This window comes from Bos grunniens, chromosome 25 (genome assembly GCF_055505025.1).
Source record: "Bos grunniens cultivar Pamir isolate PY7600 chromosome 25, Bosgru_T2T1.0, whole genome shotgun sequence".
Classification (NCBI taxonomy): Eukaryota; Metazoa; Chordata; class Mammalia; order Artiodactyla; family Bovidae; genus Bos; species Bos grunniens.
Window position 1 is genome coordinate 9,990,512 of NC_141189.1, and position 20,679 is coordinate 10,011,190.

Consider the following 20,679-nt stretch of genomic DNA (forward strand, 5'->3'; position numbering starts at 1 on the left):
CTTGCAGAAATACTGAGATGCTCATTTAAAATAATATTTTAAATTTCTTGTTGAATTTTTTTAATAGATGATGGTGTTGGTGAATTTTTTTTTGGTTTGTTTTCTTTTACTGTGTGGAGGTAATTAGATATTTCCTCTGTAACAAAATCCTGTTTTAGATAGGCAGTATTTACAAGGAAATAAAACCTGTTTACAAGATGAATCATACTGGTGTTCACTGGGCAATGTGATTTAGATATTAGGCTTTGAATCACTTTATTTTTGAGGAAATTTTTATTGTCATTGCAGTGTTAATAGAGTTGAAGTTAGGTTCTAGTCTTTATTCCTTTACTAACAAGTGAACATAATCTTTGGCAAATCAATTAATCTCTCAACCTTTGCAAAATGAAAGGAGAGTTGATAAAGATACTCTCTAGCTGAGCTTCCAGCACTAACATTCTGATGTACATTTGTTTTCTGTAGTAACACAAATATTTAATTTTATAAAGTACGTTACATGCAAAGTTAGTTAGATGATACAGTCCTGTCTGTATTTGTCACAGTAGTCACTGTTTTGATATGAAGGTTCCCATCGCAAAAAACTTTGTGGTTTAATTTAATAATATAAGCCACTCCTGGTATTTCTGAAAGAAGAGGAGAAATAGTTTTTTTTTTTTTTAACATAATAAAGCCTTTGTATATATCCTAGCACCTTCTAGTTACAGCAGGAAAACAATTTTAACTTCATTATAATCTTACTCCTCTAGAAAGTTTGAGTCCTTTAATGCAGGTAACTTGGTATTGTCTAATAGTTTTCCAGAGTTTTTCTACTTTTTGTTTTCTCTTCTCCCTGTTTAAAAGGGTCAGAGATTTTCATTTAACAAGTATGAGGTGAATTCAAATGACAGTAAAATTTTATGGTAGGCTGCTTTTGGAATATCAAATCCGTAAAATGTTGGAACATAATAGAAAGTGCTTTATAATGAATGTCATTTTAGAATTTTATTTTTTTCAAGATTCTACTCAACATGTCCCTTCAGAAACAAGTGAGGACCCCGAAGTTGAGGTGACTATTGAAGGTTAGTTATCTAAAAGCCTTGATTCCAAAAGTGTACTTCTGGTCATAAAAATTATTTGTCACATTCACATTGCCAAGTATGCATTTCATTCATTTTTAAAGGAAACTTGTGGGAAAAAAAAAAAATGGAAGCATATATGTGTATGTGTGACTAAAGTAAGCACATCCCACAGCACACCCAATGCTCTGGGAGTTTTAGACAGCAAAAGTAAGCTGTGAAGATGAGTGGTGGACCAGGCTATATACTGGTACTTTCTACCATTGGGAAACAGAATTTTTAAAAAGAGAAAACTATGACCAGACCGGCTGCACACAGAAATAGCTTTATAACCTATTACTGAGCTGTGACATAGGAGACTTACTTAGTACTGGGACCCCGGTTGTCAACCTTAGTGAGGTGGAGGAGAAAGTATCAATAGTTCAATTTCTAAAGCGAGTTTTCCCCTTAAAATGCTAACATATAATGTGTCCTTCAAAACTTTTGAAGCAGCAGCTGTAAAAATATTCTAAACTAATGTATATAAAGTTGCTTCAGACCTAGTTTCTTCTTCGGAGATAGCGCATGAATTCAGATGAGCCAGTGTATCCTGCATTATTTAAAGATTCAGCTAATTATTAACAGGAGCATGCCTTATATTTCATAGTTATTAAGTGTACTGATTTTTTCTTTTTTATCTCACATGACTCCTGTAAATTTTTTTCTCCTCAAAGTGATTCTTTTCTAAATCAAAAATGTTGTTAACCCCCGCCCTGCTCCAGTGTCCCTGTACTCAGCGGTAGATGTCACTTTATTGTGAGATCTAAAAATAAGCTAGATGTGTCCACATGCATTTACAGGTGTTTTCAGTGTACAGCTTTATAATGAGCAAGTGAAATACACACATACCACATTTCCCATAGTGTTTTTCCCGTAACTTTACATCTTGGTTCTTCACTATTTTGTTTAACTGCTGCATAACCTGTCTTGGTTTGCCATCTCTGTCTCCTTTTCTTCTTTGTTTATAATAGCCTGTCCTCTCCTGGTGTCCACTGGTTATCTATGGTGTTTGGCTATTTCAGACTAGTGAAAACGTTTGTCTTCATTGCTTCTAAATTATAAGCTGATCGGTAGCTTTCGCCCAGTATCAGAAATTTTCTCCTATTTTGCATGTTAACATCTCAGTTAATTTAATATACACATTTTATCATTAGCATAATTTTACTAACCTAAAATTGTTTTGAATTGTTTCTAGTCTAGCATTTAATAATTTAATTTATTCATTTAGTCATTCATTCATTTATTCATTGGCCACACAAGGCAGCTTGTCGGATCTTAGTTCCCCAACCAGGGATTGAATCAGTGCCCCCCGACCCCCTGCAGAGGAAGTGTGAAGTCTTAACCCCTGGACTGCCAGGGAAGTCCTCAATAATTGACTTTAAATTAGAAGCTCAATTATGAGAAGAAAATCTAGATTATATAATATCTAGATATTATAAATTAAAATTATAAGTTAAAATCTAGATATTATAAATACTCAGAACCTTTTCCTTCCTATAGAGATAAGAAAAGTAGATGATGATTAAAATTATGAGCATAGGGACTCCCCTGTTGGTCCAGTGGCTAAGACTGAGCACTCCCAATGCAGTAGACCTGAGTTGAATCCCAGATCAGGGAACTAGATCCCACATGCTGCACTAAGATCTGGCACAGCCAAATAAATATTTTATAAAATTATTAGCATAAACCTTTAAAATAGGACTAGTAACCACATTGATTCATCTTAAACCTTAAAACCCATAAAGGCTATATTAGAATTGCTTAGAAAATAAACACTTGGTTTTCATAGTGTAAACCTTTAAAGGGATGTCAAAATAATTAAGACATCAATAGCTTACAAACCTGAAACGTGTGTCAGTCTTTTCAGTTTTCATTCTTTGAAGGGAATGATAAATCCCATTTCTTTTAAACTAAGACATAGTTCCAGAGTGTTGATTTATCATCCATATTTTCCAACTAGTAGAATTTTGCTATTGAGGCTGCTGCTTTATGTTCAGAAGACCAGAGAAATACCAGGTCTGTGTAAAGTAATTACTTTTCCTAGTAACATTTTCCATGGGATGTGTGCTCACAAACAAACTATATACCAACTCTAATTAAATTGCTAATTAATTGTTATCCATACATTATGGAAGGTAAATTTTAAGTCTTTGATATTAACAAGGAAGGTCAAATGAGAACTGGCATCCACATCTTTTTGATAAGTATATTGTATTTTTTTTTTTCTAGAAAGACAAGTACAGATGGTAGAAACTAGAAAAATATCCACAGTTAGAAAATTAAATTTTGATACATTCTAATATTAGAAAAATATATCACGCATTGAAATGTTAACTTTGAGATCTGAAGAAAGACCTCTAGTGTAATACGCTTAGTAGCAGGGTGGCGGGGAGGAGCCTCCTTTCCTGAACAAGGCACCTTTAAAAGGAGAAGTGTACCTAGAGGACTATGTTAGTTTTCTTTAGGAAAATCCTTGTTCTTGAAATAAGACAATCCTGCTTGCGTGGTGGTGACTTTCGTTTTCTCCTATTGTATATTCCTGCATTTCCCAAAAAGTTTATAGAAAAGCAAAAAGAAACTTAGTCTTCAAGTGAGTTTTGTAAGGTTTTCCACATTAGCCTTGATATCTTTATTTGCCACTATGTGACTGTTACTAAGGGTCTGATTGAGACCGATGCAGACACGTTATCCTGCAGGAAACAGTCCCCTGAGCTGAGATCTGCTCTTCCATTCGCCGCTGCTCCGTCTCGCAGTCGTGTCGCACTCTTCGCAGCGCCATGAACCGCAGCGTGCTAGGCTCCCCGTCCATTTGTGCTGGTCCGTTTGTTATCGAAGTCAGTGGTGCACGTGTGGAAGCTCTGTGACCTCGGTTTGGGAAATGTCTCTTAGTTATATGGCTGTGCATGCCTTGATTTCATAAACACCATGACTTCGTTTTTGGGTAAAATCAGACTGTTGTCAGGTCTTTGGCTTAGGCATGTGTTTGATAAGGGCAGAGAAAATCTTGCCTCAGAATTATTTGAAGTCTGGCTGTCATGAATGAGCTGAAGATGGAAAGTATTGTGCTTTAAAAGAGATTTCCTTATATGCAGTTCATTTTCAAACATTATCCGCATCTTGAGCCATTCACACGTGTTTATTTGGCTGAGGCAAAGCCCCCTGATTATTATTATTTGTCTTCAGATTGCTTTTAAATAGATTAAAAGGGTTTCATGTCTTCTTTTTTTACAATTTTTTAAATTTCATGTCTTCTTAAGTAAAACTGTTTGAAATTTAAAGTTTTCTTCGGTAAATAAATTAATTACATAAATATTTACACATAGGAATGCAGTTCATAACACCGCATTATATATACATGGACTACTCTTTGGATAACACTGCTTTAGGGTTTCAGTAATTGGATTTCATCCTCTCATGGTATCCTTTTTTGTGTGTGAAATTTAGAAATTTTTGACTGTCGCACATAACTTTCAGGATTGTGCTATTCAAACGTTCATTTATCAGTCCACAAATATCAGACACCTTGTATGTACTGACGGCTGGAATAAGTGTTAAAGATTTTGGAATGAACAAGATAGGCAAGTCCATTGGAGGGTTTTGAACAGGGAAGTAATAAATTCTTTCTTTTTGAAGAAACAGGGCCACTGTAAAGACTGAGAGAGCAGATCATAATGGAAGCAAAGTGATTATGGTTACTCAGAAGGAGATACTTTAGAATTGCGTGGTGACAGTAGGAACAAGGAGTGATTGAATTCAGGGTATTTTGAAGACAGAGCAATTGTCTTGGTTGTTTAATTATTCTTATAAATGTTACTTGAGAGTTTGTAGAATCTATATAATTGGGTATGTTATCATTTGAATATTTTATTTTTAATTTTATAGTTGCTAACAAATCACTTAGTTGACATCCAATTATTACATAAAAATTAGACTTTTGGAGGTGTTAGGACCTGGATCCATGGGTGAAAAATGCCATTTATTAATTTGAAATGTGGAGGGTAATTAATAGCTCCAAATAATTTCAAGAGAAAGAGTACCTGATTTATTTTTATTTCATTTCTTTTAGTTTGAATAGGTGTCAGATTATTTGATAAAATTACCAATTTGATCATGTTGAAAATAAGTATCAGAAAAAAGAGTTTTTATGTATTAATGCATTCATCAAGAATTAGATAAATTCAGTAACACATTTGAGCTCTGATTTCTGTGTTCTCTATGGGCATATCTGTAAGTAGTATGTGGCAAAAAGGAAAACCACGTTTTTCTCAATAGAAATTTTGAATTGGGGACTATCTCTGCCCTTTTTTCATGGGGTGGGAGGCTTGTTTTTAGCATGCAGCATAGCTAGGCCATATTCCTCACTCATTTGCAGCTTTTGCATGCTGAAATACCCTGAAATACATTTTATAAGCTTCTAGTTTTGAAGATATAAACATTTTTAGTTTGGGCTTCAATTTGAAGCATCCAGAGATGCGTGGTTTTTTTTTTTTTTTTTAAAGAAGTGATTGTTTATAATGTGGAAGCGCCATGATAATTAGAAAACAGTGCTCCCTGCTGAACTGATTGTTAGAGGCAGACTGATTTCTGCGACAAAGAAATAATTTTAATCCTTTGTGAAATGGATTGTGAGGTCAAGAGTAACGTTTCCTCATACTTTCCCAGAATCAGTTTTTTGCTGCAGTAGTGGAGGAAAAAAAAAGGTGTGTTTGAGTTCATAGCTCTTCTTGACGTAATTCCATATTTCATATAAATTAAAACACCCTTTATAATTATGTAGTAAGTATATGAAATGGGTTAGTCTTTTAATAGAATTTATGTTGTGGTATTTTATTATCACAAATAACTTCATCTGTTCACATTTAATAGATTGACTTCATTATTGTCTCGAGAGAAATGTGATAAATGCTTTTTAATGTTTTACAGTCTTTGTTAAATCATTTGTTAACTTGTTAAAAAATACTCTACTAGATTTGTCTTTTTTCTAGTTATGGTCAAGGAGGTTATTTTTATAAAATATATTTAGACTATTAAATCCTTTTGTATTAAAGTAAGTTAATCTGATTCAAGAAATGTGGTTGTTGGACACTAAAGAAAAGCAAAGCTCTCTTGCCCTTTCCCCTTCACCTCAGTGTCAAACTTCTCAGATTACAGTTGGGATGAATTTTGTTACCATCATAAGCTATATTTTCTTTTTTATATTCTTTCAGTTTTCGTTTTATCTAATTTAATAATCATTTAAAATTTCAATTTATAGAAATATTTAGGCTATATTAGCCTGTAAGGAAAATCGTTTTGTTTTAAATATCATTGCTTAACGTTCATAAAGAAATACACTGAACAGTTAAAATGCTTGGACAATATTCATAGGTCAGATAAGTATATTTCACTTTATCCTTTGCAAACTAGCCTAAAAATATTCTTTGGCTTCTAAAAATCTCTTTGGAAATTGGAAAAGAAGGATTTTGTCTGTCTGTTTTCAGAAACCAAATATTGGAGATACCTAATATGTTTTCCAAAATACATCTACGTAGGGCATTAAATAATTAGGTTCAAACCTATTATGGAATGTTTTGACTATTTTTAATCCTTGTACTAACTTATGAGCCCAGAATTCTTCATAGTCAAGTTTTTATTTTACTGGTAGTTCGTCATTTCAAAATTGTTCTTTTCCACAGATTTTTTTTCTGGTTTTGCACGTGCTTTTCTACAGTGGAATTGAACACTGAAAGGTTTTATAGTGTCGTCTGTTGTTATATGGTAACTGTTGTCTGAAGTAGTATCCGTTAGAGTAGCACTTTAAGATTTGCCAGCGCGTGTGCTGTGCTTAGTTGCTCAGTTGTGTCCAACTCTCTGTGACCCCATGGACTGTAGCCTACAGGCTCCTCCATCCTTGAGATTTTTCAGGAAAGAGTACTGGAGTGGGTTGCCATTTCCTTTTCCAGATTTACTGGCATGTAAATAAGTCCTAATATGACTTTATCTGGCCCCAGTGACTCAACACCTTTTTCTCCTGTTGGTTTGAATGGTCAGTAAATGATTTCAGGTTTTTAGAAATCTGTTGACATTTTCTTTGGCCCTCCATATCTCCAAGCTTTAACCAACCATGGATGAAGAGTATTGGGGAACAATTTTTTAGCAAGTTCTACAAAGCAAAATTTGAATTAGCCACGTGCCAGGGAGCTATCTGTCCAGCACTGACATTGTCTTAGGTATTATAAGTAATGTAGAGATGGTATGAAGTATAAGGGAGGATGTGCATAGGTTATATGTGAGTAATATGCTAGTTTTATAGTGACGTCAGCATCCGTGGATTTTGGTATCCACAGGGTTTGTGGCACTAGTCCCTATTAGCCTGTAAAGGAAGAACCCACAGTCAGTGAACAGGAGAATCAGTGTGCCTTGTCCTCTGATGCTATGAGAGGAATGACATTTAAGTATTTTAGGCTTACGCGTAGATTCCCTTGATTAATATACAGAGTATATAAAAGTCACCCATTGCTGTGCCAGGCAACATGGCGTATAATGCTAAATTTGGATTTCATGTTATTCTTTGAGAGCTTATCTATTAGTTAATAGCTTAAAGAATTATATTCATGATCTCATAACATAGTTAAGTCTGTAACATTCTCTGATCCTGTTTGTTAGCTATAAAATGAGAATGAAAATTACCCTGAAAAGGGTAATTTATTGTATCTTATGGTATCTCTTTGTTACTGCTGTTTCCTTTAACTCAATAATTATTTTCTTCTTCATTCCAAGTTTAAGTGTAGATTTCTTAAAATGATATTTTCAATAATTTACAGATGGTGTTTGAATAGAAATCTTAGTCGTGTGCCAACTGGTATTTTCCAGGGATCAGAAGAATATGACAGTGACAGCTTTTCTTACTTGATCCAATGTCCTTAATTCTAGCATCAAATATACTGCAGCATCATAGCAGAGTTGAGTTGTAGTGATAGCTACAAAGAAAGCTTACTACAGATTTCTTGGGTGGTCTATATTCTGTGCTTAAGTATATGATCTCCATACATAGGTATTGTATCGGATGAATCAACAATGCTTGTTTCACAAATAATGTAATCTTATTTCTTTTAGTTTTGTTTATTGAAAGTTATCTGTACAGTTAGTTATCTAACCTCCTTTATGTGCTTGAATATTGTATAAGTTTAAATATTTTTCCATTCAAGCTACATATTCTTCCCCCTTCCTTATATATTTGTATGGTTTCCTTAGCTGTCTCCATTGAAACCTTTTTCATGAAAGACTTAAAATACACTATAATTCTTGACAGCCCTCTGAGAGGAGTTAGGAGAAAAGGAAATTTCTAATGACTTAATTCAAACTAATTTCAAGCAAATTGAAAAAAGAAGACAAAGGAAAATGAGGATGATTCACTTGATCAGCTCCCAGAAGAGTAGGAAAGCTGGAAATGTAACTGGGAAAAAATGATGCTGAAATGGCAATACAGAAATTAACAACTGACGTTCCAATCATACTTAAACCCCCCACGTCTTTCAAGTGTTGAGATCTTTACAGGCAGTGGCTGTCGTTCATTTTACCTGTCCCTCCAGTGATGATGGTTTTCTTTTTCAAGATGATGACTATCCTCCACCTGCCAAGAGACCAAAGAGCAGTGAACCTCCCCAGCCACCCGTCACAGAACCTGCGAATGCCGGCAAACGGAAAGTGAGGGAGTTCAACTTCGGTAAGATCCCGGTTAAGTGCGGTATCCTCCGTTGTTAATTAGAACTAGTAAGCTTGATGAAATTCACTGGTGATCCAGTAGTTAGGACCACTTTCACTGCCTGGGCCCAGGTTTGTAGTCCTTGGTCAGGGGAACTAAGAGCCCGCAAGTCATGGTACAGCCACCAAAAAAAGAAAAAGAATGGGCAGGCTTAAAAATCATTGTTACTGACTTAGTAATTCAGTTATCTGTCTGAGATTTAGACCACTTTTTAATTTCAGATATAATTTTTTAAGATTGATTCTATTTTCTGGCTGTGGTGGGGTTGGTTGCAGTGCACGGGCTTCTCTTGTTGCCTTGCACAGACTCTAGGGGTCTGGGCTTCAGTAGTTGTGGCTCATGGGGTCAGTTGCCCTGCAGCATATGGGATCTTAGTTTCTGGATCAGGGATCAAAGCCACATCCCCTGCATTGGCAGGTGGATTCTCAACGAATGGGCCACTAGGGGAAGCCCCAGATAGAATTTTGATATTAATTTTCCTTGCTTTGTGTAACTACTAGCCTCTAATCTAATCAAATCCCAATGGAGACAGTGTATCCATTTGAAGGGACTAAGTGAAATATTAGTGGCAAATTGGGTTTGTGATCCTTATTTTGAATAGATAGAACAGTTAGCTGTACACATTTTAAAAAATAGCACTTTAATATATTTTAACTTGTCTTTAGTCATAATTACTGGGCTTCCTAGGTGGCGCTAGTGGTAAAGAATCCACCTGCCAATGCAGGAGACGCCAGGGATACGGATTCAGCCCCTGGGTGGGGAAGATCTCCTGGAGAAGGAAATGGCTACCCACTTCAGTGTTCTTTTGTGGAAAATTCTATGGACAGAGGAGCCTGGGGGCCTGTAGTCCATGGGGTCACAAAGAGTCGGACACGGCTGAGCGTGCATGCAGCGCACCACACCCATACTAAGTGTGCATGTGTTTTTAGCATGCTATTAGGAGTTACAACTATGCACAAACTCGTATTTCCATACAACTCCGACACGTGTTGGAAGGTTTCCTGCACAGTCTTGGTGACTCTCTCTCTCATTTTTGCCTCACTTTGTAGTGTTTAATTGTATGGGTCTTTTCTGCCCACCTGCTTTAGAGAATTTATGATTTTAAAAAGAAGTACTCAGTAAGAAGGGTTTTGAAAATAAACTTTAAACACCCTAACTCCAATCTCTTATTGAACCAATTATAAGTACCATAAAAAAAAAAAAAAAAACAGTTCTTACGAAAGCAGTAAAATTATGTAGACTGTTTCAAATTAGGATATATTATGTAGAAAATAAGTCTTGAGATGTTGGGTCATGTTAAGAGCATATTAGTGCCCCAAACAGGGATTTATTATTGAGTTTTAACTTTTTCTCTAAATTTTCAGAGAAATGGAATGCTCGAATTACTGATCTGCGTAAACAAGTTGAAGAGTTGTTTGAAAGAAAGTATGGTAAGTCTTAAACTCAATAATTCTTGTGACATTTTGTTCTCGAGCTTTTTATCATTGGACTGTTCATCTAACATGAGCAAGTCCCATTCTACCAGTGTGGTGCCTGCCTTTTTTAATCTGTCCCTGAGAAGGCCGTGGATGGTGGCTATCCAAATCTTAGAAATTTTGTTTCTAGATTAGAGCAAAGCTTTACAAGAGTTTCCTTTATTTAATTGTCAACTCATACTTCCTGTTAACTTTCAGCATATTTGAGAGTTTGTTTATATATGTTTGTTGTAGACTTTGATGCAAAGCATTTTAAAACTCTGGTGTCCAAGCCGTCGTGTCATGTCACCTCTCAAAACTTTTCACTGAACAGTGCTGAGTTCAGTGAGAGGAAGGTGTTCTCTTAATCTGTTGTATTGTCACACCTAAGAACATTGTATGTACTTTGTAACACCCAACTGCATTTACATGTCCATTATCATTTAGACAGACTGACTCTGTGTAGTTTAATAAAAGTATCAGCGTCTGTTCCTTCTATTTGATGTGTAACACTTCCCATCCTTTTGGCTTTTTGCACCTGTTGTATTATTTTGCTCTTGGATACATAGTGAAGTTGAAAGTGAACCAGTGAAGTTGCTCATTCATGTCCAACTCTGCCATCCCATGGACTGTAGCCTACCAGGCTCCTTCATCCATGGAGTTTTCCAGACAAGAGTACTGGAGTGGGTTGCCGTTTCCTTCTCCAGGGGAGCTTTCCGACCCAGGGGTTGAGCCCAGGTCTCCTGCTTTGCAGGCAGACACTTTACCACCAGCAGGGAAGCCCTCTTAGATACATAAATCTTATAATTTCTACATTTCGGAGAAATGTTCTGCTTCAGTTATTTTACTAAAAAATCCTTTTTACAAAAGCATATTTAAAAAATATTGGGGGCAAACTGTCCAATGGAGAATTAAGCTCAGTTTGGGCTTCCCTGGTGGCTCAGAGGTTAAAGTGTCTGCCTGCAATGCTGGAAACCTGGGTTCGATCCCTGGGTCGGGAAGATCCCCTGGAGAAGGAAATGGCAAGCCACTCCAGTATTCTTGCCTGGAGAATCCCATGGACGGAGGAGCCTGGTGGGCTACAGTCCATGGGGTCGCAAGGAGTCGGACACGACTAAGCGACTTCACTTTGCAAGCAGTTATCACTTTCGGGCTGGATGACCACTTCCGTGGAGAAGATTGAGGAGGGCTTAAGGGTCTATAGCGCAGTGTTTCTCAAACAGGTTTAGGATTCATCCACGGCTTTTGTTCCGATTCGGTAGGTCTGGGATGGTTTCTTCCTTTCTTCATTTCTAACAAATCTTATAAGTTTCCAGGTGATGCTGGAAACTTACCCACCCTTCGAAGAGTGAGGCTATAGAAGAGATGTGTGGGCAGTGTTGTGGGAGGGTAGAAGTGGTGTAGCGGTGATGGCGAAAAGCAGGCCCAAAGATTCTCTGGAATTTGTTGGGTAGAGAAAGGGGAAGAGTAAAGGTGTAATGGTGAGCTCCTGGAAGACAAGACTGTGTTTTTTGTCTTTGTATTCATACCATCTAATTGTACCCTGCAGAACAAGAGCTCAGAAATATACAGTAAGACTAAAAGTGTTGAACTTGTTCAGAGAATGGCAGATAACCTGGTGTGGCTGTCCCATATGCACTTGGTGAAAGATGAGGTTAGAATGTACTTGATGTGAGGGTAGGAGCTCAGTGTTAATCTGTTCACCAGGGTATCTCTGGAGGCTGGTACAGTGCCAGCCCGTGACAGGGCTCTGGAAAACAATCTGGACAATCCTTGTCCAGTCCTTGGGTAGGAATGACTTAGTCATTGGGGAGAACAGAGGCTGAGCAGTCGAGAAAAATAAATAAATAAATAAATAAAATAAAAAATATTGCTTCTTCATTATATGCTGTTTGTACTAGCTGATATTAACTGGTATATTTTTCTGGATTCATTTGTGGTTAAAATTTCAAAGGAAGGTCTGCCTCTATCTATATTATTTCAAAATAATATATTGTTAATATATCCTTGCAGTTTGGGTTAAGTAAAGTACTGACATCTTTGGTGTTCTTTTCCTTTCGGTTCTTTTGTGCTATTTTTCTTTTGATGCCATGATAATAAATGGAATTTTAAAATAGTTATAAAAACTACAGAGTAATATCGGTGTATTCGAGTATTAGGCTTTTCTGCCATCTGTGCTGAATCCTTGTCACTTCATAATTTTTTCCTTTCTCTTTTTACCCTTAAAGCTCAAGCTATAAAAGCCAAAGGTCCTGTGACGATCCCGTACCCTCTTTTCCAGTCCCACGTGGAAGATCTTTATGTAGAAGGACTTCCAGAAGGAATCCCCTTTAGAAGGCCATCAACTTATGGAATCCCTCGCCTTGAGAGGATATTACTTGCAAAGGAAAGGATTCGTTTTGTGATTAAGAAGTAAGACTCTTAAACTTTTTCTTTGACCTTGATTATTGCATCTTTTTATATTGTTGACATATACTCACTAGCCACTGAAGTGAAGTGAAGTTGCTCAGTCGTGTCTGACTCTTTGCGACCCCGTGGGCTGTAGCCCGCCAAGCTCCTCTGTCCATGGGATTTTCCAGGCAAGAATACTGGAGCGGGTTGCCATTTTCTTCTCCAGCAGATCTTCCCTACCCAGGGATCGAACCCAGGTCTCCTGCATTGTAGGTAGACACTTTTACCGTCTGAGCCACCAGGGAAGTCTGCTAGCCACTAGGGGCTATATTTAAAGTAAGTTGTTGTTTTATTTTCTGCTTTTCAGTGTGTCTGTGTGAGTTTTGACAGAGTTGGCTTTTGGAATATGCACACCTGTCCAAACCTGACTGACACACAACCAGTATTTTCTTTTCCAGTTTTTTGCTAAGTATACTGAAGAAAACACTGAAGTATGACTGTCTTACTTTTTAGGTCTGAATTTTAAAAAACGTATGTGGAAATAAAGTAGGTTGTAAAAATAAACAATAGAAGAATGAAAAGAAAGAAAATAGCTGAATGCTGTAAGTTCTTTAGTACTGACATAAGGGTTGTAGCAAGAAGGTTTTTTTTTTAAGTACGTGTATCATTTGGAAGTGTATCTGCTTCCATTTAAAAATGGCAACCGCATAACACATTTCCATATTTTCTACCAACTAAAATTTTATTAAGATTACAATAAAAGTTTTAAAAAGCTATCAGGACATTTATCAATATATTTAGCAAATGTAGATGTATGGAAACTTTCTCTTAGCTACATGAAGCAAGTATTAGATGCATTTGTAAATGGGAACAACTGGAGACTAATTGTTTTTGGAAATTATTAAATATAATTGCTGAACTAAATTTTCAATGAAAAGTCTAGAAGATTTGTTAGTATTATAAATTATAAAGATGATATTTACATGAGACATGAGAAAGACTAGTGAGTCCTTATCTAGTGACATCTGTTTGTTGTTGCATCGCTAAGTCATGTCCAACTTTTTGTGACCCCGTGGACTACAGCTTGCCGGGTTTCCCTGTCCACTATCGATCTGGAGTTTGCTCAAACGCATGTGACATCTGACTTAATGTGAAAAGAGAAGGAAAGTGTCAAAAACGCATAGCATTTATTTTCCAAGCCTAAAAATACGTGTGGAGCAGGATAAATGAGAAGAAAACAAAGATATATGCCTAGTCACATTTCATAAAGTTTCAGTGCCCTAAGGATAAAGGCAGAAGGTTCTAGGTTCCAGAGAACAAAACCATGTCACAATAAGGAATGAAAATTACACTGACGTCATATCCTTGGTTTGAGCGGTAACAGATATAGCACTGTTAAGTCATTCTTTCCAAGTTCTATGTGAAAATGAGTTGAACCTTCAGTTCTGTAGCCAGACAAACATGTATGAAATCAGAGATTCCAGCATGAAAGAGGTTGGGTAGCAGTTGGGATGTCTCCAGCAGTAAATAACAGAAACCCTCCTTCCGGTTGGACTGATATTGTCAGTAAGCTTCTTATCTCACCTAGCTGGGAGATAGGAGGATTAGAACAGTGAGGCTCTGCTTCTGCTTCTCTCCAGATTCTTCCTCCTTATGCTGCTAGCTTCCTTAGACTAGTTCTGAGTTTGGATGCAGCAGTTCCAGGAATTGCAGCCAGACGCATCTACTGAGGAGAGGCGCTAGCTGCCTGTGAGAGCAGGAAAACCCGACTTCCCTTTGGTTCAGTTTGTGTCAAATTCCTCAGTCAGGCGCAGGCCTGGGAATGAGAACACCATGATGGGTTTATTCTGTAGTCCTCACTTTTCAGTGGGGGTGGGGAGAGGTTCACTTATATACGTGACTTTGATTCTTAAGTTCTAATGTGGATATCTTTTTGAGTTATGTGCATATTATAACTGATTTAATTTTTTCCTGACTTTGGGCTATAAATAGTAAGGTCAGAAACAGCAGCAGGATAGTCATTTGCAGAAATGTTGATATTCTTTATTCTGGTTGGGAAAATGGAGACATTAACAAACACCTTGACCAAAGAGTACAACCAAGCAGACGTTCTTCTGCGTTGGTATTAAGTAAGGGAACAACAGAATTTAGTGAAGGATGAAAAAGACTCGAGACCCCTCAGTTAATAGGCGAGTCGTCCTCTACAGAGAAGCTTGTTATTAACAGATACTCTACTTTCAAACAAATGGTAGTTTAAAGATTTTGGCCTCCATTTTCCATGATCAATCAAGTGCTGTCAAGTGTAACTCTGCTCACACGGGACCACGTGGTAGGCAGCCACGCAGACCAGCAGCATTGGCATCACCCGAGAGCTTTGCAGACACCGAATCTCAGATCCTACCTAGACCTTCTGGATCCAGCCTGTCTGTGCTGCGGGTCCCTGGTGATTCCAGTGCTTATTAAACTGGAGGCTCCTGGGCGTGGGGAACACGCTCTGAAGGCTGAATGATGACAACGGCAGTCCAGTGCCACGTGTCCAGTAGAGCCCAGCACTTTACCTGACTGTCCATGCCTTTTTTTTCCTTTTTTTAAACAGATGAGGGACTGTGGCAATGAGAAGGAGGAAGTAAATATTTCATAGTCTGTCATGAAACTGAATGGTAAACAAAAAGGGCTTATTGTAAAACCCTGACACTAGTCCTAGGCAGGAATCGTAAACAACCTTCCCCCCCCGCCTCACACACACACACACACACACACACACACACACGCACACACACACACACACGCACTGAGATATTAAGAAGCATATAGTTTTCAGAACTCTTATACTGTCATTTTCTTACAGTGCTTCTTTTTAATTTGTTAGAAGTTTCAATTTTTTTTAATAACTAAGGAAAATATGCTGATTAGTTTGTAGATTTTGCTTGTTGCTAATATTAAGGCATATAAAACTATATATTTGGTATTTACATCTTTGTGCAAGTTCATCACAAGGTACTCATGCCTTGCACATTCTGTTCAAGTCCTTTTGATATCCTCATTTATTGGAAGCCATCTTCCACGTTTGGAAAATACTCAGTCACCCTTTCCCTAAATGTTAAATGCGATTAGTCTTGATACACATATACTATTTGTTTATTGAAAGGGGTGATTCTGTACTTCAGCAAGTGTTTTATTTCACAGCTCCTCCATTACCTTAATCCTGTATTAGTTTCCAGCATTTCTGAGATTACAGTTAATACATTGTCATGCTTCTCTGTGATCCCACTCTCCTGCCCCTGCTCTGTTACTTGAGGATATTACAATAAAATAGTGATACATAAGTCAGATTGTGCAAATTTGTTGGAGTGTTTATGTATTTGGAAAATTTTTAAAGCATGTGTATTCTGAAATATATTTAGTTCAGTTAGTTTTGAAATTTATTTAGGATTTTTATAACTAGATTATAGATAAGTTAAAGTAAGTTATCCTGAATGTAAAGTGAAATTGAAGAATCTCATTTAACATTTTGTAGTTTGATTCTTTTGGTGTTCTGCTTTTGTAAAATACCTTTGATTTACCAAGTTAACAGTTTTTTTTGTGTGTGTTTGAGGACATATGTTCCATGAAGACCATTATGAAACAACTTGCAGTTACCAATTTGTCTTAATTATCTTAGGATTTAATTATGCTCAGGAGTCCAGGCTATGTTTTGAAAACTGGCTTTGAAGACTGAATTACTATATAAGTGCTAGCAGTTACTACTTTTGCTGAATATTGATGGGGTAAATATTTAGTAATTTTTCTCACCTTTCAGGCATGAACTTTTGAATTCAACACGTGAAGACTTACAGCTTGATAAACCAGCTTCAGGAGGTAGGTCTTCAGTCTTATGTCAAATTGTATGCTAAATCAGAACATGATATACAAGGAATATTGTTGTAGATTCTCGAGAATAATCTTTTCTTCTCAATAACTCATTATAAATAAATGTAAACATCACATTTTTGGGTAGACTATAAAAGGACGATGTCTGTTCTCCATTGAGATGAAAAATTTATCTGGCGTAATGTGTTCAACGTTTATTATGCTAGTCTAGATAATCAGTTGAATGATCATCGATCCTGATACCCACAACGTAAAGTCTTAGCACAGAAAGCCATGAGCATCATCACTTGTTGGTTAAATGTGTTTTGAAGGAAATATAGTCATGATTTGCTCTCTTAGTTGCTTTTGCTCTGTAGTGGAGGACTTTGGGTGGGGACATAAAATGAAAATTTTATCACTTACAGTTGGTATAATAAAAGGATTGCCAGCATTATCATAGCCCCAAATGTAACAAAACTGCCTGCTAGCTGTTCTTTAGTGAAATGGATTCTTTTTAGCTTTAAGGATGACATGTTATAGTACCATGTAATATTACTGTTAAATTATAAATTTTCATTTTGTCATTGTTTTGTGAGTTTTTACACTTTTCATTCAATGTCAGCACTGTTTTAATAAACACATTATGAAATCTTAGAAATAATTTTAGAACAGGAAAACAATACTGCCTACTTAATAATTTATTTCATGATATTTAGTAGTTTTATTAATGTCATCAAACTAAAGAATTTGTGTATGTTACTCTTACAGTCAAGGAAGAGTGGTATGCCAGAATCACTAAGTTACGAAAGATGGTAGATCAGCTTTTCTGTAAAAAATTTGGTAAGTCTAATTTCCTCCCTAGCTAAAGTATTAACAGAATAATTTTTCCAAATTTTGCTTTTTAAGAAAGTAGATACCATGGATGGCTCATCTCCAGCTCTCTTTTATTGTTTGCTTTTTGAACATATATTGTGAAAAGTTTTAAACCTGTGTGGAAGGGGAGAGAACATTGTGGTGAACCCGCATGTCCTCTGGACTAAATTACTGATACTACGGACAGGCTTTTCGGCACGGAGCGGTTTGCAAACAGGGCGTCCTTGTAGCAGTGTGCCGCAGTGGAGTGTGGAGGGCCGCCAGAGGCGCCCTGTTCTGGAGGGCGGGCAGTGTCTGCAGTGCTTGCTGTGCTTCCTATCCCCAAACAGTTACAGTCCTTAGCTTTGGTTTATCATTGTGACGGCTTTTGTTACTTTCTTACTTAAGCATTTTCAACTATTCTTGTGGAAAGTTTCAAATGTTACTGACACTGCATTTCTTTCCACCTCACTGGCTGTCCTCTTCATTCCCTCCTCAGCTCTTGCCTTAAGTTCAGTCTTAACATTTTGGACGCTACTCCACAGCTCAGTCCTGAGCCCTCTGGCTGTGCTTTCTCCGCAGTTAGTCTCACTCTGTCTACCTTAAAAATGGTGTATCGTCTGTATTGAATAGTGACTTTCACATTCAAGTTTCTAGCCCTGAAAACTCTTAACACTGGGCCTGTGTATTCACCCAGCTGGTTGGCAGCTCCTCCGACTCCATGCATCCCAAGTCGAGTCCTTGACTCCCCCTGCAGCCGTCCCTTTCCCCGTCCTCCCAGCGCCACCACCCTCCCCCGGGCGTCCAGGCCAACGGCCTGCAGTCACGCGTGATTTCCTCATTTCCACAAGGCCCCCTGCTGACTCGACAGGGACAACATAGTGCAGACCGGTGTCTTTCTGTGCCTCACTGCTGTCTCCCTGTAGTCAAAGCCGCACCCCAAAGCAGTGGCTTTCAGTCTCACTGAGAACTTACAGTGGAGCTTGTCACTGTGCTCTGTGGCTTCCCTCTGTGCTGTGAGTGAGTCCCGCAGCCCTGGTCCCGGCCGGCCCGCCTTCCTGCTTGCTCACTTGGGTGGCAGCTGTAAGGACCGCCTGCTTGTCCTTTACGTTTGTCAGGGCACGCCCTCCTTGGGCCTCTGCCCTGTCAGCACCCTTGTTTCTGGAACGCTCTTCCCGCAGACGTGTGGTGCCTGCCCTTTCTCTCGGTGTACGTGTCTTTGGAGAGGTCTTCGCAGGTGCTCATCTGACGTAAACCACGGAGCACACCCTGTGTCATCATGCTTTAATTTCTCTTAAAGGACTAATGGCTGCCTTTTTCCTTCCACTGTAATACAATTTGTACAACAGCCCACATCTCATGTGTCTTGGCTGTTTGTAGAACAGTGCTTGGTGCCTGAGCAGATGATCAACAAATACTGAGTGGACCAATGTCATTAAAAACTACTGAGAAATTACTGAACCTTTTAGTCATACAGTGTACTTGGGGCCTCACTGAATTATAACACTGCAAAGATCAAAGGAAGCCCAGAAGTGCCACAGAGAATCACGAGGACACAGGGCTTTTCTCAGTTTTGTGAAAGAAACCATGAGAGTTTTACCACAAAAAGTTGAAGTCTCCTGGGTGCAGATTCTTGCTCCTCCCCTGGTTTCCGAGAGTGGTGTATGGCTCTGGCTTCTACAGACCCAGGAAACCAGCTTTTAGGTGCAGTTCAATTGGCAGCCACAAACTTAGTCCGTTTAATTGTTTGCTGTTTTCAGAATCCGTGTACTTCAGTTTTACTTACATGGTTTAGCTCCCTGAGACTCTTAATGCCTTGAGGAAAAGACAGGATTTAAGTTTTCCCCCCTCGTTATCCTTGATTGCCCAGCATGAATACTTGGGTAGCTTAATGCTACTTGGGTAGCACACTCTGTGTGCTTCTGGTCAGAAATCAGCTAAGGAACAATGAAGAATCTACGCTTTAAAAATCACTATATTTCCAAGTCATTTAGTGAAAGATTGCGAACGTTATCATTAGAGATGCCACCATGGTATTGTCCTAATTCATAACTAGTTGGCATAGATAACGGGCATCTACAGAAACAGGCTTAAACTTTAGCCTCTAGGACGTTTAGTTCTAGAAATCGAACCTGGTCTGTAAGAAACAGCCAATCCTAGTAGATCATTGGTGCTTGCTAGTAAGCTGACTTTTCCTTCATGGAAGAAGAAAGCTGTGGCTGTGATAGTATAGTCACAGAAAGAAAAATTGGCCAGTAGGAAATACTTTGGCATCGTAGCAGAGCTAAGAAAATAGATAAGAGATTGTGTGAGATGGCAGGGGAGGAAGGAGGCTTCAAAGGGAGTGGATATATTTATACTTAAGGCTGAGTTGAGTTGCTGTAGGGCAGAAACCAATGCAGCATTGTAATTAATTATTACAATTAAAAATTTAAAAAATAAATAAGAGTTTATACATTATTACATTACAAACAACAAAATTCTGCTTCTGGCCTTTACTTAAACTTTAGAGAGAGAGAGACACCAGCAGAATTGTTGCTTTCTTCAAGGCTCCTGACAAGGAAAGAGGAAAACTTAAGATTGTTGATCATATCAAACCCAAGTCTTGAAAGTTATGCTGCAGATCAGCACCTGTGAACCCCTGTGTGTCTGGTGCTGAGAACTCAGCCCCACAGAAGATAGTGAGTGCTTCCCCCCTCCCCAAGGATTCGTTTATAGATTAGGGTGATACGCATAGCGAAGCAGCAAGTAAATATGTAGTATATTAGAAAGCATTAAGTGCTCAGGAAAAAATTAAGCAAAGTTAAGCAGAATGACTCTGGAGACAGGACAGGTTACTTAATACAGAGCAGACCTTGTTCATGATGAGATGAACGCTAGTGCACTTGACCTTCCCCCTTTCTGTAACTTGTGCTGTTTCTTAGCTCCAACAATTGGGTTCTTTTTTATTTTACAGGAAGTTTTGTTAGAATTAAGTTTGTGTCCTTTATTGTTACATTTAGCGGAGTAACTGTAATACATATTACTCCCAGGTGTGAGTGTGAAAGCCTTTACCGTGTTTTCAGAGGTAATATTTCTTTAAACAGCTCTGATCTAAATTACATTGTATTTGGTTTTTCAAATACACACTCCTTACTTATGTTGTCGGGATCCTATAATATAGTAGAACCGTTCAGATTTGGTACTGATGAAATGAAGGAAGGAATTAAGGCAGAAGGCGTTTGAATTTGAGAGGAAAGTCAAAGTGAGAGTCAAAGAAATACAGATTCTTCAAGAAGGCACTCTTTTTTTCAAC

General features: G+C 37.8%; 1 protein-coding gene across 17 annotated transcripts in view; it reads left to right on the forward strand.

Moving 5' to 3' along the window:
- GTF2I (general transcription factor IIi) overlaps positions 1-20,679 on the forward strand; it is an 82,817-nt gene that overhangs the window by 43,012 nt on the left and 19,126 nt on the right. For 9 of the 17 annotated variants that reach the window (XM_086374617.1, XM_086374618.1, XM_086374619.1 and 6 more), the window contains 5 exons: positions 8,689-8,799; positions 10,203-10,268; positions 12,521-12,704; positions 16,483-16,541; positions 17,301-17,372. In XM_086374617.1, coding sequence (XP_086230743.1) covers positions 8,689-8,799; positions 10,203-10,268; positions 12,521-12,704; positions 16,483-16,541; positions 17,301-17,372 — 492 coding nt within the window. Of the gene's footprint in view, positions 1-995; positions 1,059-8,688; positions 8,800-10,202; positions 10,269-12,520; positions 12,705-16,482; positions 16,542-17,300; positions 17,373-20,679 lie in introns of all 17 variants that reach the window. The other 8 variants (XM_086374609.1, XM_086374608.1, XM_086374610.1 and 5 more) reach the window with 1 other exon arrangement.